Source organism: Lolium rigidum, chromosome 7, assembly GCF_022539505.1.
Source record: "Lolium rigidum isolate FL_2022 chromosome 7, APGP_CSIRO_Lrig_0.1, whole genome shotgun sequence".
NCBI classification, from domain to species: domain Eukaryota; kingdom Viridiplantae; phylum Streptophyta; class Magnoliopsida; order Poales; family Poaceae; genus Lolium; species Lolium rigidum.
Genome location: NC_061514.1, coordinates 328795883 through 328821135, shown reverse-complemented (window position 1 = coordinate 328821135; position 25253 = coordinate 328795883). Strand labels below are relative to the sequence as shown.

The 25253-nt window shown below is 48.1% G+C and overlaps 1 protein-coding gene and 1 pseudogene across 1 annotated transcript; one reads left to right on the top strand and one right to left on the bottom strand.

Moving 5' to 3' along the window:
* Nucleotides 1-10808: 10808 nt before the first annotated feature.
* On the top strand, nt 10809-13840 carry LOC124679433 (replication protein A 32 kDa subunit A-like). The gene is made up of 10 exons (XM_047215189.1): nt 10809-10898; nt 11008-11124; nt 11221-11318; nt 12519-12560; nt 12685-12762; nt 12837-12915; nt 13024-13119; nt 13197-13279; nt 13572-13640; nt 13720-13840. The coding sequence occupies exons 1-10, from the start codon at nt 10809-10811 to the stop codon at nt 13802-13804; spliced, it is 837 nt and encodes a 278-aa protein (XP_047071145.1). The 3' UTR covers nt 13805-13840.
* Nucleotides 13841-17036: 3196 nt separating this feature from the next.
* On the bottom strand, nt 17037-23791 carry LOC124673400 (annotated as a pseudogene).
* Between the last annotated feature and the right edge of the window lie 1462 nt (nt 23792-25253).

Sequence of the window (25253 nt, the reverse complement as noted above, 5' to 3'; positions counted from 1 at the left end):
CCTCTTCGCCTATATAATCCTTCGTATCGGAAAACCGTAGTACCGAGAGCCACGATACGAGAAAAGTTACCGAGACGCCGCCGCCGTCAACCCCATCTCGGGGGTTCTCGAAGATCACCTCCGGCACCCTGCCGGAGAGGGAATCATCACCGGAGGGCTCTACATCACCATGCCCGCCTCCGGACTGATGCGTGAGTAGTTCATCCTTGGACTATGGGTCCATAACAGTAGCTAGATGGTTGTCTTCTCCTATTGTGCCATCATGTTTAGATCTTGTGAGCTGCCTATCATGATCAAGATCATCTATTTGTAATGCTACATGTTGTGTTTGTTGGGATTCGATGAATATGGAATACTATGTCAAGTTGATTATCGATCTATCATATATGTGTTGTTTATGATCTTGCATGCTCTCCGTTGCTAGTAGAGGCTCTGTCCAAGTTGATACGTGTAACTCCAAGAGGGGGTATTTATGCTCGATAGTGGGTTCATGCCTCCATTGAATGCGGGACGAGTGACGAAAAGTTCTAAGGTTGTGGATGTGCTGTTGCCACTAGGGATAAAACATCAATGCTTTGTCTAAGGATATTTGCATTGTTTATATTACGCACGGTACTTAATGCAATTGTCTGTTGTTTACAACTTAATACTGGAAGGGGTGCGGATGCTAACCCGAAGGTGGACTTTTTAGGCATAGATGCATGCTGGATAGCGGTCTATGTTCTTTGTCGTAATGCCCTAAGTAAATCTCATAGTAGTCATCATGATATATATGTGCATTGTTATGCCCTCCCTATTTGTCAATTGCCCAACTGTAATTTGTTCACCCAACATGTTATTTATCTTATTGGAGAGACACCACTAGTGAACTGTGGACCCCGGTCCCTTCTTTTACATCTGAAATACAACCCACTGCAATCACTGTTCTCTGTTGTTCTTTGCAAGCAAACATCATTCTCCACACCATACGTTTAATCCTTTGTTTTCAGCAAGCCGGTGAGATTGACAACCTCACTGTTAAGTTGGGGCAAAGTATCTTGATTGTGTTGTGCAGGTTCCACATTGGCGCCGGAATACCTGGTGTTGCGCCGCACTACACTCCTTCACCAACAACCTTCACGTGGCCTTCATCTCCTACTGGTTCGATAACCTTGGTTTCTTACTGAGGGAAAACTCGCTGTTGTACGCATCACACCTTCCTCTTGGGGTTCCCAACGGACGTGTGCTTCACGCGTCATCACTCATGCTGGATAGGTGGGCGGCGGGCTGCAGGGCCGGGTTGCTGCGAGTGGCGGGCGACCTTGCTACCATGGGGCAAACGGTGTTGCTACAGAAGGCGGCATGCCATGCTACCATAGCGCGGCGGCGTTGCTACCAGTAGCCGCCGGAGTGGCTACAAAGGGCGCCCCGCGTTGCTACCATAGCTTGGTGGCGTTTGCTACCATGGTGTGTCGGCGCTGCTACCATGGCAGCTGACCTTGCTACAAAGCGAGACCTTGCTACCATGGCTCGGCGGCGTTGCTACAAATGGGGGCTGGTTTTGCTGCAAGGGGCGACCGGCGTCGCTGCTACAAATGGGGCTGGTTTTGCTGCAAGGGGCGACCGACGTCACTACCTTGGTGCTGCGGCGTTGCTACCCATGGCGAGGCGACCTTGCTGCAAGCAGAGGCGGTGCTACCGGAGTGACGCGGTGGTGCTACAGGGGCCAACGGCATTGCTACTTCAGTGGACGGTGAAGATACTTCACCGGCGATATCGCGTCGGTTTCTTCAACGACTGCGGGGGCCGGCGGAGGGGATGCGCGGCTGGGAAGAAGCTTTTGCATCAATTCTCCAGCGGCGACCTCGGCGGGGTTCTCCGGCAATGCCCACGGCAAGCTCTCCTGCGACGGTTGTGGCTGAAGGGACGAGCGGGGACAGGCAAATAGAGGTCTTGCGCGGCAGCGCCATGTGCGGAAGTTCCAGGATGATGGCGCCGTAAAGTGGGGTGTGCTTTCTCTTCCTTGTTTTCTTTTCATGCTGCGCTAACAGTGACCTTGGACAGATTGGTTCGATCAGCCCAACCAACGGTTGGCGACCCGGGGGATCGGGAGGTTTGATCCCCTGGATGCTCAGAGCATCTCCGGCCGTTGGAGACTCCCATGGCACAATCCGGATGGAAATTGGTCCGGATTGGACCTATTTTTGGCATGAGGAGCAACGATTTTCTAGCCGTTCCGGGGAATTTGCGTGGGCCAGAGCGCGGAATCTTCACTGACACGCGGGCTAGAGCGCGGAATTTGCTCCATCCGGAGTCCCCGGCAGCACCCCGGGAAACCGAGGATGGGTTTGGGAGTCCATACAGATTTAGGCCTAAATCCGGACGAAAACGAGAAGTTGGGGGCGTGACTGGGCTGTTTTCGTTTATCCGGATGAAAAAAGAGGTTCTGTGGGCCTTCCCGGGGACATGGCCTCTCAGCACATCCCATCTGTGAAACATCTTCCACTAGTCTTTCAACAACAACAACAACAACCAAGCCTTTCAGTCCCAAACAAGTTGGGGTAGGCTAGAGTTGAAACCACACGGAAAATTAAGACCAATAACATTTAGCATATGGTCTCCTTATTTTCTACATGCACTTAGCTCATTGAATATGGAGAAGTTAAAAGAGGTGGGAGATATTGATTAACACTTTACAATGCAAAATCCTTAATGTGTTTTGAAAAATCAAAAAGTACACTATTTTGAGAACGGAGGGAGGTTTATGAAAAAAGAAATAGGTGCTACTTGGTGCTTCCGGGCTGTTAATGAAGACTACAATCAGCTTCTAGACCCGACATACCTTGCTCGAGATAATTCTTGTGAAAGAAGAGACGCGCAGTTTGAGAGCTTGTCATTCTGAACGTAGTTAATCTGACCGTTCTTCTGAATCTACCGGTGTTAGCTTAGCTGGTACACCCGAAAGCCGGCCGTGTCAGGCAGGTTCTTCCTCCGGAACGAATCGGCTCGCCATCTCTCGACCTTGTGGAAGAGGTGGTCCAGCCAAAACTGGCTCCCGTCGACGACGTGCATCTCCTCGAGCACGATGGCGTTCTCCACGAGGAACTTGGCGAGCTGCGCCTCGAAGCAGTTAACCCCACTGGCCTTGCACCGCAGCGTTACCTTCCGCAGGCTCGTCTCCAGGCAGCTGAACGCCCTGTTGTTGGTTAAGCCTGCCGGAAGCTTCGAGGTCCCATCGAGCTCCACGTCGCCACGGTGCGACGATGGCATGTACTCGAGCTTTTCGAACCGGTCCTTGGATTCGCGGAAGGGGTCGCCGACCGGAACGCCGACCTTGCGTGCGTAGCGGCAGTCGTCCTGCATGTCTAAACTGAGGCGGAGCTCGGACATAGCCGGACAGGACTGGAGCAGGCTCGCCACCGCCGCCACGGTGTTACTGTTCTTGTATTCGTATTTCCCGTCTAGTTCGAGGAGCTTGAGGTTTGGGAACGTGGGCAGCAGGATGGCCCTGCCGTGCTCCTTCTCGCCCGCAATAATGTCTTCGATGCAGTTGAGGCGCAGCTTCAGGGCCCTCGTGCTGGAGAAACTCGGGAGCATGCGCGACGTGGGCTCGTACCTCCAATAGTAGTACTGGCCAGTGGCGTCGATGTCGACTCGTGCCAGCCCCGGAGCGGGCGATGTCAGCGAGAGCTTGAGGGGGACTCCCTTGTAGCGGAAGGAGTGCAGGCTCGGCATGTCGAGCTCGATGCCCGTGATGGCGGAATCCTCGATCTTGTCCGTACCGACATAGGTCTTGAGCACCAAGGCGGTGACCGTCCCGCAGCGTAGGCGGATGCGCAGACTGAAAGGGTGCGAGATGCGGTAGGCGTAGGGCTCCGTCTCGGCGGAACCAGGTTGCTCCGGCGCCTTTTCGACGAGGTTCACCAGCGCCAACGTGGTGAGGGCCGGGGCGGCGTCGACCATGGCCTGGAGACGCCCCTCCAAGAGGAAGCAGTGGCGCAGCGTCAGATCCGTGAGGCACGGGAAAGCCAGGCGCGTCGCCGGCGGCTCAATGTTGCAGTTTACGAGCTCCAGCACCCGGATGGTGCCGGCGCACGGCAGGGTGGCCAGCGGCGGGTCGTACATCTTCTCGTAGTCGTTATGCGGCTGGCAGACGATGCGTAGCTCTTCCAGTCCCGCTGCAGCGGGATCGGCCAGGAGGCCCGCGACCCGGACGTCGTCTTCCGGTTCGTCGTCGTAGTACTCTCTGTCGAGGCGGTAGACGACTATCCCTAGGAAAAGAGTAAACTTCTTCAGGGTCGTCCCGCGCCGGCTGCGGCGGCAGAGGAAGGCGGAGAGGGCGGCCGTGGCGTCGCGGAAGAAGCGGTCGACGGCGCCGTAGTGATCATAGGGGCAGGGGAAGTAGGGCCTGCTGTCGATGTTGAGGACGCTCGTGCGGCGCCACAGTGGACGCCATCGGCGCGAGAGGACGGAGCTGACCGCGGCCTCCCTTGCCGGTGCGAACGACAAGATGTGCTGGAGAAGATCGTCGGTTAAGGCCGAGAGACGGTCGGCGGCGGCGGCGGCCATGTTGACAATGAATATAGCTATGGATCTGGATAGGGCATGTGCATGGCCGATCGATCGGGTAGGTTTAGTTCTTGGAAGTTGGAACGAATATGCGGCCCGGCCGTATATGTCGTGCAGAGTCCAGGATTGTAGGTAGACTCTGTTATTCCTTTTGGGTGTTTACCAGCTGGTTGTAGCACGGCTCAAAAAAAAAAAACTGGTTGTAGCAGTCCTACCTACGACGTGTAGAGGATTTGGGTGTTACTGAATCCTCCGATCGACATATTGAGAAGAAAGTCGTGCAGGCCGTGAGTTCATCGGGGAGGGCATTGGTCTCCCTGTAAGTATACGTTACGCTGATCTTCCGTGAGTTCAGCACCACGCCCGGCTTCTCAATTAAGGACGGGTATCTTTTTTTTTTCTCGAGAGTACCCAAAGACGTACCATAGTTTTATAAAGTAGGGGAGTGCTGGGCGTCCCCCGGGGGGATTAGAATTCTAATCCCCCTGGTCCCCAACCGTCTGATTAACAGATCCGAGACGTTTCCGGCCGTCCGATCAAACCAACCAGCCCTTTCTTCCACTTTTGCTACCATAATGCACCAAAGTAGCAAAAAACTGTTTAATTGTAGCAAACTCTATTTTCACCTAAAAACACAGACCTCGCCGGAGACTTGCCGTAGACCCGCCGGAGACTCGCCGGAGTCTCGCCGGAGACTCGCCGGACACTCGCCGGAGATGTCGCCGGAGACCCACCGGTAACCTCACCGGAGACTTAGTAGCAAAAAATATATGTTATAGTAGCAAAAACACACAAAGATTGTAGCAACCTTTTTTTGCTATTGTAGCAAAACCAACCTCGTCGGAGACTCGCCGGAGACCTCGCCGGAGAATTTGTAGCAGAAAAATATACTATTGTAGCAAACACCTATAACAAATATAGCAAAACCTAATTTCAATGGATTCTCGCCGGAGAGATTGTAGCAAAAAAAAAAGAATATTGTAGCGACACCACAAAACCAAAGTAGCAATAAAAAATATTGGTATGTAGCAAAGACCTACTCGTCGAAATGAAATCCACAAAAGCGATGCTGCAAAAGGGTTGTAGCAAAGGACGAGTTTGGTGCTCTCCGAAGCCATGGCCGCCTCAAGCTGCTAGCTCCATGGCCAACGACCTTTTGTAGCAGGGACGCTCGCGAGCGCGCGCCGCCCTAGGCAGGGACTCGCGAGGTCGTCGCCGGCGGCAGGGATAGGAGGCGCTTGGGGAGCGGGAGCGAAGCGCCGGGCGGAGTTCGACGGTGTGGACCACCTGGAGGCGCGCGTGGTCGTCGCCGGCGGCAGGGGCCAGGAGGCGCGCGTGGTCGTCGCTGGCGGCAGGGCAGGAGGCGCGCGTGGTCGTCGCTGGCGGCAGGGACCAGGAGGCGTGCGGCGGCGCGGGAGCGAAGCGTGGCGGAGGAGCAGCAGCGCGGCGGCGGAGGAGCAGCAGCCCGGCGGCGGAGGAGCAGCAGCCCGGCGGTGGAGGAGAAGCAGAACGGCAGGGACCAGGAGGAGCTGCGGCCGTGGAAGGGAGGAGTAGCGGAGGCCGGCCATGAGCCCGGTGGCGGCGCGTCGCCCTACCGGCGGTGAGGAAGAGAGCTGGGCCGGCCAGCGGCGCGGGGGGCGGCGCAAAGCTCCAGGCTGCCGTCCTGCTCGTGCGGGGAAGAAAAGTATTTGGTGAGGAGGAGGTGGGGAACGATAAGGTGGGCCTCACCTGGTGCGCGTGGTGCTCGGTCAAGCGGAGGATTTGATTAGTTTTCCCCCGGGTGATGGCCAGCTTTTTCCTTTTATAAAAGGCAGAAATTTGAGTACAAAAACGCTACCACTCGCTGCGAGCAACGAGCGTAACACACACTACACACCAGCTAGTCCGAAGACAACTACCACAAGCAAAGCAGCAACAACACAAAAAAACCTGTCCCCAACTAAGCAACAAAGCCGCGTCTCAACCGGTGCTAGACACCTCCGAAGAACAACAACTCCAAAAGAACCCTCCTTGTCGACGCACCATCAGAAGAAGATCAATGGCGGAACTTGGACGGTCCCGAGAAGGCGTCGTCTTGGACTTGCCAGCCATGGTGTACATAGCGCCCCTGCCGATCAGCCTTTGACAACGACGAGCGCAGGAGGAATGCAACATAGGACCTCTTAGCCGTGTCTTTCGCACAATGCTCCCAACAGAGAAACGACGTTGAAGACGCTGCCATCATGCCGATCCTGTCTGGACCAAGGCTTTCGTCCGAAGACAACAACCAACTTCAGACGAGCAGGAGAGATGTCAACACACCTCGGCGACGCCTCCAAGAAGGGGAACAACACCCGCGGGCGCGTCGCCGCCAATAGCCGGACAAGACTTTTGTCCGTATCGTCGCGCATCTTCCACGCTCCCGGAAGTGGGGCAGAACCATCCATGATGCCTCGCACCGCCGCCACCGCAACACCTTGCCGTTGACGCAAGCCGCAGTACTCCAACACACCCCGCCATGGCTAAGGGCCCGGCCATCTTCCTCCTCCCTCCCGGCAAGGAACAACAGCCTCCACGCATCTCCGACACGAGCTAGGGTCGGCCGCCACGGTCGTCGCCAGCTCCAGGCGACATCCATGCAGTAGCCGCCCCAGCCCTGAAGGCCCAGATCGAGCCCGTAGGCCCAGATCAAGCCCACGCCGGCTCCTCCCTCTCCCCACGCCAGCGCCGCCAGGAGAACTCCACACGCGCCTAGGACACGGGAGCAACGAACTCTACTCGCCAAGGCTCTTCCTTGGCGGAGACTCTCCACGCCGCCGCCTCCCATCCAAGAGCTCACGAGCGCCTCCAGGCCAAGCTGTCGCACCTCGACTCCGCCTCCCCTCCGCTGCCTACCTCGCCGAGAGCCGCCTCTCCTCCAGGCCCACCGCCATGCGCCGACGAGGACCTCAGAACCTCGCGCGCCGTCCGCTCGCGCCATCCGCGCCGCCCCGATGACGTCCCACCTCCACGCGTAGGGAGCCATCAGGGCGCGCCCGCCCTCACCCGCCGCCTTCGTCGGCCGGCCGTGGCCGCCACCGCCGGCGGCGGCAACGGCCGAGGGGAGGAGGTCGAGGCGCTTCCTTCTAGGGTTAGGGTAGGGGACCTCCGGAGCCGCCCGCGCGAGGCGACCCGGGAGGAAAGTCCGTCGCGCATTAACTTAAGGACGGGTATCAAGGCCCCCCAAGCTCACTAGAGCAGCCGTGGAGGCTAGGTCGAGAGATTGCAAAGTTAACGACGTTGATCTTCCGTGATTGAATTCATTGACTAGCTGGTCGTGTGAAAAAAGTAGCAGCACGGTTGATATATCCGATTGGTCACGGTCTCCCGATGTTGACTAATCCTTAATGTTATAACTAATTGATTCAATATATTTAACTAAATGATTAAATAAATTTAATTAATGCAATAGATGTCGATGGGGATGTAGCTCAAATGGTAGAGCACTTATCATTGCTTGTAAGAGGAAGGGGGATCGATACCTCCCATCTCCAAATTTTTTTTGTCAAACTTTCGATGGTTTTTCTTCTTTCATGCAAATCTGGGCAAGAGAACTACTGTACAAACTTTGCGTGGCTGCATGGCCTGCTAGCTTCTTTCGTCTTCAATAATCGGTCTTGAAAAGTGGAGGGCCGACCCTCATTGGAAAAAATTATAAATGTGACGGATGGTGGAGGACAAGCCAGTTTGAAAAAAAATCGGAAAAAATAGCAAGTTTGAAAAAAGAAACTCAATCTGGAAAAGCACACTTGCTCCAAAACACAATGTAAATATACAAACAAATAGAAAATAGTTGCAATATAGGATACTACTTCCGTTTCAAAATATAAACTTTTCAGAAAGCTTCAATCTGGGAAACCACACTTGCTCCAAAAGACAATGTAAATATAGAAATAAATATAAATAATTGCAATATAGGCTACTACCTCCGTTTGAAAAGATAACCTTTTTAGAAAGCTAAACTAGCTATTTAAAAAGGCTTATACTTCTTTTTTTTCCAACAGGGCTAACCCTCTTTCCATTACTTGCATAACAGAGATACAATTCTCTATAAGGATAGCAAATAAAGGAAGATGGGAAAGAAAGTGAAGAGGGTTGGAGCAGGAATAGGAAACCCGCTATGAGTGCTCGATCTCGAACACCCATACGGGCAAAAACCTACTACCACTAGAGCTGGAGAATAATTCTAATATCAACCAACTAGCTAGAAGTACCCCTCAAAACAACACAAAAAAGGACATGGCTAGGAGGAACAAAAGGAACGGACTAAACGTCTTTTTTTTTTAGATAAAAGGCATGGACTGCCCGACTTTAAATTAATAAAGCCCTCAGGTTCAACGTGTACAGATTTAAAGGTATTACATGCTGCGGCATACATCTTCGCCAAACAAACGAACTAGCACAAAGGCAAACAGCAGGGTCGACGCCGGCGCTCATGCGTCTTGCTCATCCCTTCTTGGGGCCGCCTCGTCATGTAGCAGCTTGAGCTCGCCGATCGCGTGATCTATCCACGGCCGGTCCTGGGGCTTTGCCAGGGGCTTCCACATCTGGAGAAAGAGCATCATTTTAAAGATAATATTAGCGGGATGTTTCATAAACTTCGACTCGATGGTCATCTTGTTTCTAAAAAGCCACAAAGCCCAAGATTGGGCCATGAAAAGAAGCCAAACACATCTTCTAAATCTACCCGAGAGACTAGAGATGATAGCGAACAGTTGCGCAAAATTAGCGGGACACCAGTTGCATCCCAACAACCGGCGAGAAACGCTCCAAGCAAAGAGAGCAGGGGAACGAGTGAAGAAAATATGCGCTGCATCCTCCGGTCTACCACAAAGTTTGCAACTGCCATTACCGGGCCCCTGACGGGACAAGATGTTGAGGCTCGTGGGAAGCTTATCTAGCACAAGTTGCCAGGCAAAGATCTTGAGCTTAAGAGGGATCCGAGCCGACCAAACATCCCGAAAGTGAGCAATGGAGGCACCCTGCGCCAGCTTCAAGTACATAGACCTGACAGAAAAGCAACCTGAGGGTTCCAACGCCCAGGTTACCCTATCCTGGCCCGGAACAAGGATAGTTTGATCAATGATGGATCTCAGCAGGTGCCAGTCGGCGACATTCAGGTGGTCAAGCGATCTGCGGAAGGACAGGGCACCCCGGTCTCTGCACACTTGTCCCACCGTGATCATTTGCGCATTGGCGATACTGAATAGAGCAGGGAACCTGTCCTTGAGAGCCACATCCCCACACCATCTGTCCTAAACGTCTTCACGCACAAAAGATCTCCACTTTCTGCACTCTTCTTTTCTTTCTTCGAGAAACACATGATCAAGGAAGATACCATCACTTAGTCACCAATCTTGGTAGGAACATGATTGTCAACTCCTTGCGTACTTCGGGCTATGCCAGCTGCCTGTTTCATCAACTTCTTATTGTCCCCAGTCTGCAAACCTGCCCATTATAGCAAGAAAGTGCACGTAGTAATTACAACTTACAGATGAGGTTGGACAATATAGTTCTCAAAAGTCACACGGTTCTAAATTGTCCAAATTGCTCAACATACAACCAACACACCAACCATATAGAATTTTAACCTATAAGACGAGCAAACCGCCTGCCACTGAAAAAGCTTATATTTCAAAACGGAGTTAATATTTACCATTATTTTGTTGAGACACCTAAATAAATAACATATGCAACAGTTAGAAAATTATGATTATTTAAAAAAATGCAAAATATGCTCTTTGCTTGTGATAAAGGAAAACCCACAAAGTGCAGATGGAGTAGGGCATAATATAAAGTATTTGCAATTGATACTTTGCAAGTTCGTGGGATACGTCATTGACTATAAGCGATTTTTTTTTAAAAAATTGAAACTTAAAAATATGATTTTCGATTTCTTTTTTAAAAGGAGATCATGATTGTGCATGTGCACCAAATTTCCGTTCGAAAAGAAAAACCTTTTAAACATTTGCTCAACAGAGCAGGGGCCCACCAAAGGCCGAAGTCCCTCGGGATCTAGAATTGGCGCGAAGCAGGGTTCATTTTCCGCGCGCTCCGCCCAAATCTCCCGCCATTTTCCTTGCCTTCCCACTCTTCCTCTTCATATTCCCGGGTTCTCACTCCGCACACCAGGTTTCTAATCACCGATCCACCGCCGCCAACCTCCAAATCCGCCGGCGCTCGAAGAATTCCGACCAATCAGATCGCTGAGCAGGCCGTCCCAAACCAAGAGAGAACCAGCCATGATGTTCTCGAGCCAGATCGACGCCTTCTCCCCCTCCCAGTTCACCCCGTCGCAGAACGCCGGCGCCGACTCCACCACCCCTTCCAAGGTACAGTCCGCCCCTGTCCCCTTCTCCCTCACGGAGCGGCCGCTCTGTGTCCAGATGCATCCGTGCCGGTCTCCTGACATCAGATCTCCTGGTCGCTTCTGTCTTGCAGTTCCGGGGCGCGTCGGGCACGACGCCGCTGACCGTGAAGCAGATCGCGGACGCGCAGCTGGCCGGCGCCGGCGAGAAAGGAGCGCCCTTCGCCGTCGACGGCGTCGAGACCGCCAACGTATGCACTGACCCCGCCACGCTCCTCCTCCTCGGCTCTCTCTGTGTTCGCAGTCGAGATTGGCTTCTGATGTGGATTCGGTTGCGGGTTTTGCAGATCAGGCTCGTGGGGACGGTGAGCTGGAAGGCGGAGAGGGCGACGGACGTGTCCTTCACGCTAGACGACGGCACCGGCCGGCTCGACTTCATCAGATGGTGAGCGTTTTTTTTGTGGCAAATCTCTGACCTTTATGGTCCAAATGTGTTATAGCCTCATATGGGGTAACGTTTTAGACTTTTCTGCTTCAGCTCTCATTGTTCGATGTTAAATGTGAAATTTGTTAAATCCTGCAAGTTCAATCTGCACTAGAAGTACTATTAGCTGTTAGCATAGTGCTTGTGATTAGTACTCCACCATCTCTGACTAATAAAAAAACTGCAATTACTTCACCATCTGACTAATTAACCATTTGGGAGACAGTAGGCAGATATGCTACTCGAAAATGCTTCAATTGCGATATTAGCTCTTTTTTTTGGTCTTTACGAATACTCCCTCTGTTTCAAATTAATTGAATCAACTTTGTCTGGATACACATGTATCTAAACGTGTTAGATACATGTGTATCTAGACAAAGCTGAATCAATTAATTTGGAACGAACCGAGTAAAATATCTTGAATGTTGTCGTTAGTCTCATTACAATGCCACACTATTATTGCCTTATTGGGCCTGGGGCTTGGTGGGTAATCGTACTATCTAATAGTTTCTGCTACCAAAAAAAGGTTAGCACTTTTTGTGGCAGAACCGTAGAAGATACATTTTTTGGTGCTCATGTCTTCAGGATTTGCAATACCATCCTACTATTCAGACAAGATCCTTGTGTCTAGTCATACTTGATAGTATTCACTAGGCATGCTGTTGGTTCTTATCACAATGCAAGTAATGCAAAATCTGCAATAATGTTTGCATCTTTGACTAATTATTAATTTGAGAGACAGTAGGGTGACATACTACTGTGCAATACTTCCTTTGTAGTCTTTATAACATTGGCTTAGGATAATATAATGATACTGAAATTTGTTAGTCAATTAATATTAGCACAGTTTTTGTGGTCTTTGGGGAATAAATATCTAAAATGCTACCATTAGGCCCATTACAATACTGTTATATTATTTGGCTAAGCCGCTAAGCCGCTAAGCGGTTTGTTGCTAATCATATTTGTTATTTTTCTACTATCAACTACGGTTTAGCACTTTTTGGGGCAGAAGATACATGTTTTTGGTATTCTTGAGTTGAGGACATGCAATACCATCCGACTAGTCAGACAAGAGTTTCATGTCTAATCATACTTAACAGCATCTTCTGTCAGCAATATGTATTAGTTTCACATCTTTGTCAATGTTGATATGTTTTACAGGGTGAACGATGCTGCAGATTCTGCTGAAACTGCCGCTATCCAGTATGTATCAGCTGTATAACCTTCATTTATGCTTGTCATGAATACACTAGCTTCATTTGTCAAGGAAAATTACCGCCTTCCTCTCTGAAGGCTGATCACCTTTTTCTTGTGCTTGTTAATTCAGGAATGGCATGTATGTTTCTGTCATCGGTACCCTCAAGGGACTCCAGGACAAGAAGCGTGCTACTGCTTTCTGTGTCAGGTATTTTTTGCAACATATTATGCTTCACTGATGTTAAGGAAACATGCAAATTTATATACTTTTTTTCATTTCAGACCTGTAACTGATTATAATGAGGTCACACTGCATTTCATTCAGTGTGTACGTATGCATATCGAGAACACAAAATCAAAGGTATGCTTCTGATCTGTAGTACTGAAGTCTCATGCAAATACTCCCACTATATCAGCCCTTTGCTCATTAGTTATAATGCTTGGTTATGATTCTGGTTAATTGTTTTAGGTTGGCAGTCCTGCACACACCATTTCTGCAATGGGAACCCCATTCTCCAATAGTCCCAGCGAAGCAAGTACTCCGACCTCTTTGAAATCGAACCCGGTAGGTGGTAATTGCAATGTTTGAATGGATCAAACAGTAGAGATCTTCCCTTGTCATCATTTATTTCATTCTTACAGGCGCCAGTGGCCAGTGGAACCAATGTATTGGGGGCTGATTTGTATGCGCAGGTGCTGAATATTTTCAATGAACCAGCAAGCATGTAAGTTGCACATCAACTGTCCTTCCCTTGCACTGTAGTAAAAACACTAATACATTTTGTCTGTAGTAGATTTTCTCGAGTGAAGTCCATATGCTTGGCCATATTAACTTTGTATTTTCTGCTTAGCATATGTGTCATCAAAATCTGATGGTCTATAACTACTTGCCCTGAGTTCAGAATTAAACAGAAAAGTTTGGTTACGGCTCCTAACAAGTAGAAAGTTCATTTATTGTAATAGATTACTAGCATTTTATTTGAAAATTTTCTTTCTAACCACTCGATTATTTGGCAGTGCAAGTGATCATGGTGTGCATATCGATGAAATTGCCAAACGACTCAGACTGCCAGCAAGCAAGATCCAGTAAGCCTCTCCCACTCTCACTCACACCTGTAGATATGCGATGTATTATTGCGAGCTAATTTCCATCTCTGCTATGCAGGGAAGCTATCGATTTCCATGTCGATGGCGGGCACATCTACTCAACGATCGACGATTTCCACTACAAGTCTGCATTCATTGACTGAGTTTGTAACTGAGTGTCGCATCCTTAGCTCCTTAGGTAGCCCTGAAGGAACCTTCGTGCTGAAGTTTGAGTAACATGACGCCTCTTTAGCATAACTGTAATGAAGATGCTCAGGGCATAATACTTCAAATTCCTGTGGAACATGAATGTATGAGGTTTGAAGTGATGTGCTTCATCTAGGCAAACTGGGATCATTATCTTTCACTTGTGATGTTTTTGGTGGTATGGCTATTTTGCACCATCAGATCTGATTTACGAGTCAAGTACGATGGTTTGCTTTCTTTTGGTATTGTGATGAAATGTACATATTCACGTGCTAACAACTCTGCAATTCCTCTAGAATATTTTCTTGCTACCATAACAAGCAACTTGCACATTATCACACATGAAGTTTCTGATACAAAAATAGTAAGACTGAAACCCATTAAGCACTCCAGGCACCATTACTATTGCTATAACTACACTCTTCGAGTTTGATTGAAAGTGAAATAGAAAAGCAAAAGCAGAGTATTCTGGAAACCAAATGGAGCGAAGGGCTTGGACACTAGCATCAACAGGATGGGCCTAACAAAACGTCCAGTCTGAAGCCAACAACAACCAGGATCCTTTCCAAAAGAAATAAAATAATATGTGCACCGAAGCACCGCATGCCAAACAACATCTTCAAAAAGGAAAACGACAACGACACCATTGCTACCCGGACTAGTTCTAAGATTTCCCCCGGTGGGCGGATGGGAGTGGGGAGGGGTACACCCGATGCCTCCACGAAGGAACGGAGACGCTCGTAGGCGTCACTTTGTCAGTGCCAGATGAGCCGATAGGGATTTCTATTTTCTCCCCACCCCAAAACCACACACTGGAGGATCTGAAGTGCTCCACCCAACCTGCCGACGAGCACGTGACACCACAGACTTGGATCCATCATCGTCGTCTCAATGTGGTCACCGTCGCAAGGTCTAGAAGAAGAAAAGGGACAACAGAGTCGGTGGTAGCAGCACCATAGCCGCATGGGAGGGAACTACCTCCACCGCCTTCGCAGTAGCCGACCGAACGTGGCAGCAAAGACACACCGGACCCAAAACGGCCCAGTCGGGCCCAAACTGGCCAACAAAGTCCACGCCGCCACGCTGCAGCAGGTCGACTAACAACACTGCCACCACACCCAGTCGCCACCGATGCACCTCCTTCGCTTCGAGGGAGCACCACCGCTAAGAGAGGGGCCAAGCCGCACCGTCACCGTCGAGGAGCCCCCGTGCCCTCCTTCGTGCCACGGGACAAGTCAACCCTGTCGTCACCTGCACTGCGCGGGTAACGCCCAACAGCCCACTCCGACGGCAATGGCAGGGGAGATCGGGGGAAGGGAGCCTGGAGGAGGAGGAGGAGGAGGAGGAGGAGGGGGCCTATGGTTCACCCGTCCCCCACGGGGGCGGCGAGGGGGAGCGAGCAAACGAGTCTTGGGTCAGCCCCCGCAGCACAATAATTAATGACCACATGAAACAAATTATAGGGGGAATGATTAATTACGTCCTCCCACCCAGAGTTTAGAGAAGATCCTTGCCCCAGTTTCATTTCCGAAGATGTCCACACATACTTAAAGTGGTAATACAGACAAAACATTTCTTAAACAAATGAACCAAATTCTCATGAACTATCAAGCTTTAACAGGCTGAAAGATTAGCATGTGTTAAAAATTGGAACATCTCTTGACATGAGTGAACACTGGTTATGCAAACATCACATCGGAGTAGTTAACACTTATGTTTTTTCGAGAATACACCCTGGGAGGTGTAATGATACATAGAAGAAAAACCAGAAGGCTCACACCACATCGTGCATGCTGTCAACGAGAAAAGCCTAATCTCCGTCCCTCCACGAGAAAGGAAAGGGGTCGGGAAAACCAAAAGACTCAGAGCGAAACAACCTAGCTAGACGCCAACTTAGGGAGTCCTCCTTGATCCTACCCCTAATCGCTCGAGCCTCCGGCGCCGCGCCGTTGAACACCACATCGTTCCGGTGCCTCCAAATACACCAGAAGACAAGGATAACCGCCGTCCAGAGGTCCCACCTAGACCCCGGAGGGCAGGTCAACGAGGACCACCCTTATGGAAAAAGCTTTTTCTTGGGCATCATCGAAAAACTCACAGATAAAAGGTGTTCAGGAAAAACCTATTTACTACCTTACATTGAGCGTGTACCAGATGATAGACATTTAGAATTTATTGAAAATCTTGCAACTCATGTACTGTAGACGTTGATAGTTGAGTTCCTTGACAAAGGAACTATCCATTACACAGAAGGGATGGTTGCATGAGATCTGGCGTTTCGATCATAGGATGTTAGTGCAGAGACGCTCCATGTTCTCGCTATGTTTTTAGACGGTTGATTCCTGCATGTATCGACCCTTTGCGGCACTGATGTAATCTTTTGTAAGACTGATATTTTAATAAAGTAATAAAAGGCATAGATGCATTTGATCGATTCAGAGGTGATGCCTCGAGCATTATGGCCTGCTGTTATACACTAGCGCATTCACAGGTTTCTGTTATAACCTTTACCTTGTCATTTTCAGCCGCACGCTGAATATAGTCAGGATACACCATAAGGAAAAAAGACAGCAATGTAGATGTATTTATGCTGCTATGCAACTTGGAAAGAAAATCTTCTTATTCACTTGCCTCACGAAAATTACCACTCCTGAACCATTATTAGGGAGAGGAGAGATCTTTAGACTGTAGTAGCACCGCTGCAATTCATAAACAAGGTTAGTGTTGCTGCCACAGAGCTTTAACGCAGCATATATATCATGATCACGGAAAGAAAAAAACACCACAGAATCACAGGGACAAAGGAGAGGTATTAATCCTAACTATTTTTTTTTCTTATTTTCTAAAAGCTAAAAGACTGAACTACAAAGGGTAAGATTTTTTTTAGCATTTTCTATTTTTCTATTTTTTTGGGTTATGTAAGCTACAGAGGATGCAAACTAGTGCTTGTATAGTTGCACTACAGCCCCTCTCTTCTACGAGCTACCGACTACGGATAACAACAGTAAGAAAAGGCAGGAAATTATTAGAGTTTTTACAACACACACAACATGCCATTACGATGAATGGCCTCTCGATCTGTCTGAACTGTTTATGCCGTCGGATGAAAATGCTCGCTTCGAGCACAATATCACTCAACCAGTAAAGATTAGTTGCTCATCTCAACTCTACGATGAAGTACTGCGAGTGTCAGCGGGATGCAGCTCGGAGAGGAGGGAAGTCAGTGCTATAGCGGGTCCCAGCTTGGAGAGGAGGGAAGTCCACTTCATCTTTCAGTTTGAAAAAACCTTCAGGTCTGCAAAAATTCCATTGACAATGTTATGCATATTCATTAAAGGGATTTTTTTTTATATGCATTGAAGGGCTATGGATGAACATGAGCAGCATGAACCAGAAAGAAACGATGTACCTCCATGGATCGGCACTCTCACTTGGCACTGTGGATGCAGGGGCTTCTACGGGCCTACTTTGGGCCGCACTCACGCCGGCCTTAGGGCTCTGCACTGTTGCTCCTGTGGCTTCAGCAGGCCAGCTTTTGGCCGCACTGGCTCCAGTCTTAGGGCTCTTCATTGCTACCTTTGTACCAGCCAGAGGAGGGAAATCTTCGATGAACTTAGCTGTGAGACTAGTCGCCGAGAAAGGCCCTATAGTTCCAAACTCTAGGTTCTCATGTTGCTGCGATGTGATCGATTGACTGTTAGCCGTTGTGCCAGCAGGTGTAGCCATTGTGGCAGCAGGTGTAACCATTGTGACAGCAGGCGGAGAGGGCTGGCCGGTACTGGGTACTGGAAGATTTCTTTGGCTGCCGCCACCATGATGAGGAAGCACTATCCTTGGAGGAGGAAGCGCTATCCTTGGAGGTGGAAGCGTCCGCATTTCCATCGATCCATTTTCATGCCTGGCAAACAATTTATTAGTATTCAAATTTTGTTGCCAATGGTTTCATGTTCGAGCGGTAGTGTTTACCTCTGTTCACCGTTCTCTCTTGTTTCGCTGGTTGGCAACTGCGGAAGCACTATTCTTGGAGGTAGAAGCGTCCGCATTTCCATCGATCCATTTTCATGCCTGGCAAACAATTTATTAGTATTCAAATTTTGTTGCCAATGGTTTCATGTTCGAGCGGTAGTGTTTACCTCTGTTCACCGTTCTCTCTTATTTCGCTGGTTGGCAACTGCGGAAGCACTATCCTTGGAGGTGGAAGCGTCCGCATTTCCATCGATCCATTTTCATGCCTGGCAAACAATTTATTAGTATTCAAATTTTGTTGCCAATGGTTTCATGTTCGAGCAGTAGTGTTTACCTCTGTTCACCATTCTCTCTTGTCTCGCTGGTTGGCAACTGCGGAAGCACTATCCTTGGAGGTGGAAGCGTCCGCATTTCCATCGATCCATTTTCATGCCTGGCAAACAATTTATTAGTATTTAAATTTTGTTGCCAATGGTTTCATGTTCGAGCAGTAGTGTTTACCTCTGTTCACCGTTTTCTCTTGTCTCGCTGGTTGGCAACTGTTTGATTCCACCATTTGTCAGTGCTCTTTCAACGGCAGCATGCCCATTGCATGGGTTAACCTGATCTGGTTGCCTCTGATTTTGCCTTCTATCATACCATGACTTCTCCTTCCACTCACGAGGCTACAACAACAAAGCTAGAATGAATAGCTAATTACAGAGATGCAGGTTTTAACTACTGATACATGCTTCATGTTTGCACAAGGTCTATTCTGTAAACCATATTATCAAGATTGGAATATTGAGTATTGACCCTTAAATGAGAGGAAAAGCGAAACATAGAGGCGGCAGACCATTTTCATCGGTGTGTAAGGAGTAATCAACAATTCAGTCAAATTACTGAAAATTGAACAAAATTTTAAAACAGGTAACATAAGAAAACACATCATATCTCAAGGCTTACCGTTTTAGGAATATATGTGCCAGTTCCACGTGTCCTACGGTTATCCCATGTGGTATAAGGCGAAGAAAATGGATAATTCTCCTTTTCCACTATAGCTGGATTGAACGTTGATCCCATGGGCAGAGTATCTGTTCTAGGGGGCAATGAAAAATTCTGCGCATAAGGAACAAACAAAGAACTGAGTCAATTTAATTATTGAAAACAAAACGTAGAGCATAAACAAAAGAGACTTTTTTTGGCGCCACTGCTTTAGTCCCGGATCACGCCTGTTTCTAATCGAACATCCTGGGCACACATGCAAATTCATGAAAATTGCAGGTGGATTAACCAGTTAATAACTTCAGAAGAATGTGGTGCTAGCACATAGAGCATTATCTTTTGAAACCGTCTGGCATTTTTGCTTTTAGGATCTAGTCTAGTACTGAAACAGGACTGGTGCAGCTATATTATGTATCATGGGACGAAGACAGCGACACCAGCATATCATAAATGCTTCCAACTTTTAAGTGTTTATACTGCAATCTGCAAACTAATAACGTCCTAACCACAGTGCTTAGAAAAGGGTAAAAGCAACCTGTACTTATGCCGGTAAAATGGGCAAAAACAAAAGCTGGTAGATCTGAATGAGCTTTGACTTATCTTAGAATGATGTCACAGACTAGTCTAATCGAAGAATTCCCGAAGCTCCATGCATCATTTTTCAAAAGATTGCTGTAAACTAAAAGGATCATGTGCCAACGGTTCTTACCATGTCAGGAATGTACATGCCGGCTTCAAAACTCTGAGGAGTATCCTCTGTGTTTTCAAACCAAGGATGATGATAGGCCTCGGCAGCTGGAAACGATGGCAATCCGCTGGATGGAATATGTGTACTAGAAAAAAACTCATAAACATCAGCTTGGGCCTCGGTGATTGATTGCTGAGGAACATCTCTTGTGCCCTGAGAACGCTTAACTGTAGATAATTTCCGTCCATCATTATCTGACAAGAAGCGTGAAATTGGACCATCGAAGCAGTTCTCATCTAGCACGCCAGCCAAAGATGCTTCTTTAACTGACTCGAGTAACTTATCAAATAAGGCCTCGATGTTGTACTGAAAACTCCCGAGGCATTTCAAGGGCAAGCCTAGATCTCCTGAGAGATCCAGTAGGTTTGATGGTGTGAAAGGATGAAGTTGCAGCTTTGCTTCACTAACATCAGTCCCATTTGACTTGTTAACACAATAACAGGGAACATCCAAAGAATTATCCTGAGTCGAGGAAGCCACTATATAATTTTGCTGGATATATGATCTAGCAAAGGGCACATCTGCATTAGTTGCAGAATCATGATTGCATTGAATAATGCTGTTGTTACCAGTCTCCGAGGAAGAGGGTGAGTGGCTCCTGAAATTGGTTAAACCTACACCGACAAATGGTGAATTAATAGCTTCACTGTACCATCTCATAATAAAGAATCATCTGAAACTATCCAAAAAAATTGTTACATACGATCTTTAGCATCAACTGAAAAATACCTGAACTCTGATGCTTATTTATTTTCACATCTGATTCCTTGTCATCCAGCTCCAGTAAACTATTAGGACTTCTCTTTTCATTTTCAACCACGTAACAATTTTCGAAGCTGGACACATCTTTCCCATTTAAATTTCCAGAATTAGGCATGGATCGGCACAAGACACTACCACCGAGATCTGGTCTTTCTCCTCTTCCATGTCTACCCAACGTGGTTGCGAAAAAACTATAAATTCCATCAGGAATAAGTTCAGCAGGTAGCTTGAGAATTTGTCCAAGAGTCCGTGCTCCACATTCAAAAGCAAGCTTTATGCGCTTGGAGCCATCTGCATAAAATTAGCGTATGCTTAGAATTAGCTTGAGAATTTGTCCAAGATTTTGTGCTCCATGTCCAAAAGCATGTTGTAAGATAGATAATAATTCTGCACCTCTGATCAATACGAAAAACAAAATGATGGATCCCTGGGTTATTCTTACCTTCGCTGATGCTTCTGCCGAGATTATTGCCCCTCTGCAGAGGGTCAAGTATGTTCACATACATCCGCACGAATTCTGCGTCAGGTCTATCAGAACCTATTGGAAGTACAATAAGTCTATCCAGTGAGCTTTTGAGGGATTCGTTGCTCAGTAATAGTTCATCACTGAAGGCATCAGGCTCTGCAAGTCGTAGAGAATTTAATAATTACAAAAGTGATAGGTGATTCCACATAACAAAGTAAAATGATATACTAGTATGACTTACCGGTGAAGCTGCGTCCGGGTGCTGGCATGGGCACAGGACCATTTAAAGTAACACAATGCCTGTCCCAATCGAACTTGCTATAGAACTCCAAAAATCTGTGCAACACCTATTAGACAAAGAAAATACATGCAAATAATCTTAATTTCTGCATTTTGTAAATGTGATAGGATTGTTTCCAAAGTAATTACCTCCAATGGGCCATTGACAGACTTGTGGTGCAGATTCAATATGTAAAGTATAAGCACTTCCAATGCGTATGTAGACAATAGCCCTTTATTAGAACCATGAATATTCTTCTCATGGTAACACCAAGCTTTGATTAAAATAATGCTCCTTTTGAATAGGTGATTTTTGCCAATTACTCGGTCGACCTGAAGCATGACCAAAAAATTAAGCTTGGGATAAAATTCACTTGATTATATATTGAAGTTGTTAGGTGTGTATTTTCAGGAGAAAGTTATCAATTGGAACATAATATATCTACATACCTCCTCAAGGAAAGTTACTGTGGAGATGCCACCAATTTGGTTAAACGAGATGTCCACAACAACATTGTCAATGACACATTTGATGAGCTTAACCTGGGTGAACAAAACAACAAAACAAACTTTGAGACTGCATGAATATTAGTAGTAGAATATAAGTATATAACTATATAATGCATAACAAGGAACACACAGTTTACTATCCGTTCCACACATATATATGCAGATCATAAATATAGAAAATGAATAGACTAAAACACCATGCATGATGATCAATGAAAAAGTAAGAAGAAGGTCAAAACATTGCGCATGAAGAATATCAAATTCGTCAAAACAATTTGGGAGAGTAAATATCGACCCAAAAAAATGGTCAAGTATAACAAGGAAAATTCACCTTAGCATCGATGAAACCAACATTCTTTATTATAAACTGAGCATCTTCATTCCACCTTTCTGAAACAAGTAGACATCGCACAGCTTCAATGAAAGTACCATCCAAAGATGTGTTTGTAAGAATAGTGACATCGACATCTCCGTCGGGGAGGTATGTTCTTAACGGGACTGATCCATATGCATGAACCTGCATTATTAGATATTTAAAAAAAAATACACTGGTCAAAAAAGTTGTGTTGCTTGCTAGCAGTGTAATTCACAAAGTGACAAACGAAACAATAACAAGCAAAGGCCAAGAGCCATATATTTCTAGATCTACATCTGGTGGGTGGTGTGTGAGGAAGAAGTACAAACTAACAAACACCAATAATGGTACTCCCCAACCCATATACTTAAATAAGTATATGCCAAAGTTAAATGCAGTATACACAATTAAATGTAAGAATTTGGAATCTTGTCCCCTGCTCGGTCACACTCAAGGTTTAACTGGGAGTCCATAGAACATACTCCTAGGTAGCCATGTAGCAGCACCATGCAGAGAAGAATGTGCACATGTGATGGATGAATCATCCAGGAGTGCAATCTTGTTCATGGTGAGCCCAAGCACGCATGTCCTATAACTAGCATAAAAGGGAGCAGGCCCAGCCCAGACATGGACCACTACCTGAACATAGCCGTATCATGCACTTCGGCTTCAGGATCTAGTCCAGTACTAAAACAGTGGATGGATCATGCGACGGCGACAGACAGCGACAGCGGCAGTGCAGAAAGGCTTCTAGCTTTCCAAGTGCTTCTAATAATACTCCAAATTAATTAACAGTCCTAATCACAGTGCTTAAGACAGGGTTAAAAAAACAAACTGTACTTTGGCCGGTTCAAAGGGGTCAAAACTGAAGCTCTGGTAGGTAGATCTGACTGACTGAGGTCTGACTTCAGTAGCATGATGTCACTTGGCACAGCAATTGAGAAGTGACTTAGAAAAAGACTGGGAACAGGAATCGAAAGTACAACTTGCAGTAAGACCAATCACTGCAAATTCAGAAGAAAAAAAAGCAGTGTGTAGTGTAAACAAAGACCAGGATAAGAAGAGTTAATCAGCAGACAGATTGGTATCCTAACCCACACGACAGAAGGCGATCGACTAGTCTAATCGAAGAATTCCCCGATCGAGCACCGTGGATCCTGGTCCAGGTGAGAGCGATCGGCGAAGCACGAGGGGCGATCGAGACGCGGCACCACGGGGAAGATTTGTTGGGGAAAGGAAGAAACGCAAAGTCTTTCTTTTTGTTATCTGACGACAGAGGGGAGCTAGGACGACGACGAGGAGGCAGCACGTGAGACAGACACAGAGCGGAACAAACGCGCGAGGGTTTCGCGTGGACGTACCTCGCAGCCGAAGGTGGTGCCGATGAGGCGCTTGGCGTAGCCGATTATCTCGTGCCGCCGCCGCTCCGCCGGCTCCGTGGGGTGCAGCCGAAGCAACACCTCGTGGGCGGCCGCCTCCGCCGCCCGCATCGCCTCCGGGAGGATCATCGGCGGAGGAGGCGCCCCGCGCAGGTGCTCGTCCGCGACCCAGCCGCGGCCCAGGCCATAGCTCGTCGACGGCATCGCCGCCGCCAGCGGCCGGCCCATGCCGTAGCTAGGGGCAGCGCCTCGCCCGTAAGGGAGGTACATCCCGTCGCCGCCCCCGTAGCCGTACACGCCGTTGCCGTGTCCGCCTGCGTACGTGCCGTTGCTGTAGGCGCCGGCGCCGTAGCCGCCGTTCCCCTGGCCGCCAGCGTAGCCGCCGTTGCTGTAGGCACCGGCGCCGTAGCCGCCGTTCCCGTAGCCGCCGCTGCCATGGGCGCCGCCGTAGCTGTTGTGGCCGTAGCGCGGGCCGGACCTGGGGCGGTACTCCATTGCGCAGCTAGAGAGATGAGGCTCCGCGCGCGGTGGCCGGCCGCGGGCAGCGGGCGGGGGAATCCGCTGCACTGAATAGGAAGTGCCCGAAATCCAAGAAAGGTTAGTAAGGAAAACATATATACGGAAATCAATTTTAATTCTTTTCTACCTTTTCTCCCCTTCCCTTTCCTCACTATGATTTGAGAATTTTTTCCTTGCAGGTGGGGCTCTACAACTCTGTCATGCTTCTTCTCTCAATCTGTCCTAGGAATCTACGAAGAGATCAAGAGGAAGAGCGAAGTACACAAGTGCTGCTGCTGGTGCTCAGGGGGTCTGGGTCTGGGTCCTCCATGCCCTCCCTGGGCCCCTTATATAGGGCCAGGGGCCCCTCTAGGCAGTCACTGTGTGCCGCTTATCCCCCTACTCCCATTTATTTCAGAGGTTTATATGTCATTAATTGGTGCCAAAGATATGGAGTGCCAAAACCAGGGCCGATGATCTTAGGCGTTAATGCTGGTACGCATATCTTCCAAATGGATTCCATCTTTACAGAGATGGATTTAATGCTGGGCTATACATTTGCACTCATTGTAGTAAGTGTATCATGATATCCAAAATATATTGCGCGCGGTTAATTATTGTTTCTGCCAAGGCGCTCACTAACTTTTTTTTGTCACCACATTATGGACATGAATCTTCTGTGTATCTAGTGTGTGGGGGCATGTAAATGGTTGGTGGGTGATGGTTCCACGGTTAGTTCTTACCTGAAGGTCCCCCAAAAAATCACTCCCTAAAAAAATGGTACTTAGCTAAAGGATTGGATTGTTAATTTCTAAGGGCTTAAGGGACTAACCATACGTGCAGCAAAATGTTCCGGTAAAATCCGGTAGATTGTATTACCGTTACTGGGTTTACGGTAGCGGATTGGGTAACAAAAAGCATCTATAGAGTATAATTATGAAGAGTGACGTTACCGAAGAGTTCAACAAACCGTATTGTCGTTACTAGGTTTGCGGTAACGGATTGGGTGACAAAAGGCATGTAGAGAGTATAATCATGAAGAGTGACGTTACAGATGAGTCGAACAAACCGTATTGTCGTTACTAGGTTTGCGGTAGCGGATTGGGCGACAAAAGGCATGCAGAGAGTATAATTATGAAGAGTGACGTTACAGACGAGTGCAACAAACTGTATTGTCGTTACTAGAGTTGCGGTAGCGGATTGGGCGACAAAAGGCATGTAGAGAGTATAATTATGAAGGGTGACGTTACGAAAGAGTACAACAAGCCGTATTGTCGTTCCTAGGTTTGCGGTAGCGGATTGGGCGATACAAGGCATGCAGAGAGTATAATCATGAAGAGTGACGTTACGGAAGAGTCCAACAAACCGTATTGTCGTTGCTAGGTTTGCGGTAGCGGATTGGGCGACAAAAGGCATGTAGAGAGTATAATCATGAAGAGTGACGTTACGGAAGAGTCCA